General features: G+C 33.4%; 1 protein-coding gene across 1 annotated transcript in view; it reads left to right on the forward strand.

Moving 5' to 3' along the window:
- Window positions 1–823: 823 nt before the first annotated feature.
- LOC119837842 (solute carrier family 10 member 6-like) overlaps window positions 824–4,096 on the forward strand; it is a 7,241-nt gene continuing 3,968 nt past the window's right edge. Inside the window, exons 1-4 of the mRNA XM_038363619.1 lie at window positions 824–970; window positions 2,196–2,348; window positions 3,186–3,328; window positions 3,771–3,890. Of these exons, the coding sequence (XP_038219547.1) occupies window positions 826–970; window positions 2,196–2,348; window positions 3,186–3,328; window positions 3,771–3,890 (561 nt within the window). The 5' untranslated portion in view covers window positions 824–825. The remainder of the gene's footprint in view (window positions 971–2,195; window positions 2,349–3,185; window positions 3,329–3,770; window positions 3,891–4,096) is intronic.

The raw sequence follows: 4,096 nt of genomic DNA on the forward strand, positions 1-4,096 counted from the left end.
GTATCTAGTATTATAAAATTTAGATTTAAACAGGCATATAAATGTTTACGAGTATAGTCGTTAGATATCCCAACAAAAGGAGTTTTGTTTTTAAACATTATCACATTTTTCACTTATCATCATTTTCATATCTAAATATGTAATTTTATTTTCATGTGTGCCTATCGCCTAGATATCGAACTAGATACTAGCAAGAACTTTGTAAATATTATGTTGGCCAAAAAAAATGTGCTAAATCTTAAATGTTTACTATTTCTATAGAATGCACTTTGTTGTTATCGTAATTATCGGATAGAAGTGTGTCAAGATTACAGTATCGTGCACGCAACCACAGATTATTATAGTTACTACCACAGAGTACTTTTATATGTTACTACGTAAACGCAACTGCTACTCGGTACGGTTAACAAAAGTAGTTGCCGTAAATTTATATAAAGGTACGCGTTTGGCTTACGGATACTGGCGTTTTTGACGTTAGCCTTTAGTATATATGAGTTATGGTAGCCTTCAATCGCCAAGTAAAGAATCCAATCCAAGTAAAGAAGATCAGGCTATGTATACTGATTTAAGATTCTCTATATATGTAAATTCTACAAAAAAATCATTTTATTTACTTCGAAAAGGTTCCAGGATTCCACTATATTTTTATATGTATGTTCATCGATTTCTTTGCCAAACGATCTTCAATCTTCATAATCAGTTTTAATCAGATATTATACAAACATCTATATTTTCATATCAGAAATATTGATCAACACTTAAAATATTGCTAAATAAATATCTATTGAAAAATTCATTACCATTGATTATATTTCAGGAACAAAAATGAAGATTTTCATAATAGCGCTCGGCCTTTTAGCCGCTACTCCGCTAGTGCTAAGTCAAACATCAGACTTAGTGGCTAAGTTCGAGCCAGACACCGTGTTGATACAAATGGATGAATATTACTATGTCTACTTCAATATTACAGGTATTATGGAAAGCTCTTTTTATTTTGTTAAACTGTAAATAAAAAAATATTTATAAATTATCAAATCATCGGCCATGAGGCCATGAGGCCGTCGGAATTTCATATCATGATCGAATGTTTTCTTCATTAATATTTTTCAAGTATGGAAACCTTTTTAATATACAAGGTATATAATATACTCATACCATGCTCGACGCAATTCTTTCTATATAATCATCATCTGGAAAACTTTTCTTATGTCTGATGGTAAGTGGTCATCAACGTCTATGAACATTCGCAAAGGTCTCTGTAAATGCGCTGCCCGCCTTTAAGGGTAAAGGGCTAAGGAAAAGATTCACGAATGGTGAGGAAAAGAAAACGGGCCTTCGGCTCCCGGACTCACCGTATGAGAGACAGTAGCATGCTATTTCATGCCGGTCTTCTGTGTCCAATACGTGCTGAAGCGTGCTCGACTCCCACATAAAAGAATGTTTCGTCACTGTCGAATAGAATTACAATAAGACTCAAATGATTTGCTACTGTTGGTTACATGATCTTGAAATTAATACCTATATAATGGACTACAGTTATATACTCTTCATGCAACATGACATTTTGTACGATTTGCAATTTAAATCTGCATTAATCTGTCTATCCACTCAGTAGTTTTATCATAATATCCCTAAGTAATTAACTTTTTATCTACAATAATTAATACTTTTAACACGATAAGGTAGTACGTGCGACTATTTTAATATAAAAAAAAGTTTACAGTAGTACTAAATTTTGTGTATTAAATCATATAGTCATTAAAATCTACAACCTCATATTCCAGTTACACTTATACTAAGACCAAAAACTGAAGAAAGACCTAGTACCATGTTTTTAATCTAAACTGATTTAATTGTTTATTATTATGGACTATATACAAATATTTAACTTGCTTCCACTACTGAGATCAACGACTGAGACATACTACAGGCCTCTTAGAACAATCCGTCCTTGGAACAATCTCTGGTTTAGAACAATCCACCATGCTGGCCAAATTCGCGTTAATGACATGTCTTCAAACTTTATTGATTGAAACTATCCGTCTTCTCAGCGCAATAGAGACGCTGTGAATAACGGGGAAAAAATCTCTATATGCACGCTTATTTCGTCGCGATAAATAAATATAAACGTTGATTATCGTAATATATCGTTCAATAAAATTATACATTCGTAACAAGTTTTCATTACATTACAGGGTCTAGTTTCCGAGCCAATGACGAATTAGTTGCGATTTCTGAAATGGAAAAATTAGCGACCGTTGAATGGAACTCCACATACCGGCTCACAGAAGCAGAAGCGAGTAATGGATTTTTTGAAGGAAGATTAAGAGTAAATGGCCATTTTCTTGGTAAGTAAGAAAACGTTGAACACTATAGAAAATTAGACGCTCGTCCCGGCTCCCCCCGGATAGTTTTTCTTAAATCCTAAGGGAGCATTTAATCGGGATAAAAAACATCCTATCAACCAAGTCAGCTCATACCCTGTCTGTACACCAAATTTCTTCAGAATCCGTTCAGTTATTTCAGCGTGACAAACATCCAAACAAACAAACTTTCACATTTATAATATTAGTGTGAAGGGTGATTCATATACCGATATATTTAAATTTCCAGACTAAAGATAAATTACTACCTAACATCCAGCAGAGTAGCGACAAAGAAAATCTTTTAGAACAGTATGCGTGCACAAGTATATCGCTGCAAAGTTGCTTCCCGTGTCTGTCCTTATGTGTACGCATAGATCTTTAAAACTACACAGCGGATTTTGATGGGGTTTTATTTAATAGATAGTGATTCAAGAGGAAGGTTTATATATATAATAACATCTTTTAAACTTCTCCGAAATTAACGCCTGCAAAACCTAGTGCCAAATATAAATAAAATAATAATAGTAATATTAGTTTTTATAGATCCTACTAATATTATTAATGCGAAAGTGAGGATGGTTGTATGTGTATTATATGTATGTTTGATACTCTTTCATGCCAAAACTACTGAACCGATTGCAATGAAATTTAATACGTAGATAGCTGGACAACTGGAATAACATATAGGCAACCCGATATTCCTACGGGATACGGACTTACGCGGTTGAAACCGCGGGGCGCAAATTAGTAGATAAATAGTTAGAATAGTTTCAATAATGTACTTTGATCCCACTCTATAGGAATTGTAAAACTTTGCAGGAAGGCTAGAAGTGTCAATAGAGAACAGAAGAGTATCATCAGCAGGAACAGTAGTACTTCCCGTGATCGGTACCCTACCCGTTACTGTAGTCCGGCCTCAAAGAGTTATTGATTCAATTTTCACGACAAGTGTTGCCGTTTTTGTAAGTATATGTTATTTGAATTACCATATTATTAGGACTCTTTTTGTCGAAATATTTAGGAATTTTTGTATCATTTATCTATTCGTAGATAGAACTTTTTCTCTATCCCACACTATATACATTTTACTGGTACTGACTTGATAATACTATTACACTTTTAAGTTTTGGGCTTTGATATATAATTTCTTTGCTTTAGCTCTTCACGTCTACTTAAAGTTCTAGGGGCTAGACTATCAGTGCTATCAATAAAATATCATTTTAAACCTAAAAAAAGGTTGGCAATTTGGGTATATCGCAATAAACATTTTAGCAAACATTCTAGCATCGTTTTTTGCTAATTCATCTAATAAATATATGAGCTACATACTTCGTAGGAGAAAATGAATCCCCTCAAATATTTGTAAAATTACTAAAATAATTTTTTTATTTATTTGCATTCTAGGTATCATTGATTTTCATAAACTTCGGTTGTGCGATGCACTGGCCCACTGTGAAGGAAGTTTTGAAGAAACCAATTGGACCAGCGATAGGAATGTGTGGACAGTTTCTCTTTATGCCACTGGTGAGCATATTATATAGACTACTAGCTTTTGCCCGCGGAGGAGTTTAATATATGTTACTAAACATATAAACCTTCCTCTTGAAACCCTCTATCTATTAAAACCAAACCGACTTTGCTTTATACTATTTAGTGGTATATACTTAGTCTGGCCATAAATACTGTTACACTTAATTATAAAAAAATATTACATTTGAATTTCGAATCTG

This window comes from Zerene cesonia, chromosome 29 (genome assembly GCF_012273895.1).
Source record: "Zerene cesonia ecotype Mississippi chromosome 29, Zerene_cesonia_1.1, whole genome shotgun sequence".
Classification (NCBI taxonomy): domain Eukaryota; kingdom Metazoa; phylum Arthropoda; class Insecta; order Lepidoptera; family Pieridae; genus Zerene; species Zerene cesonia.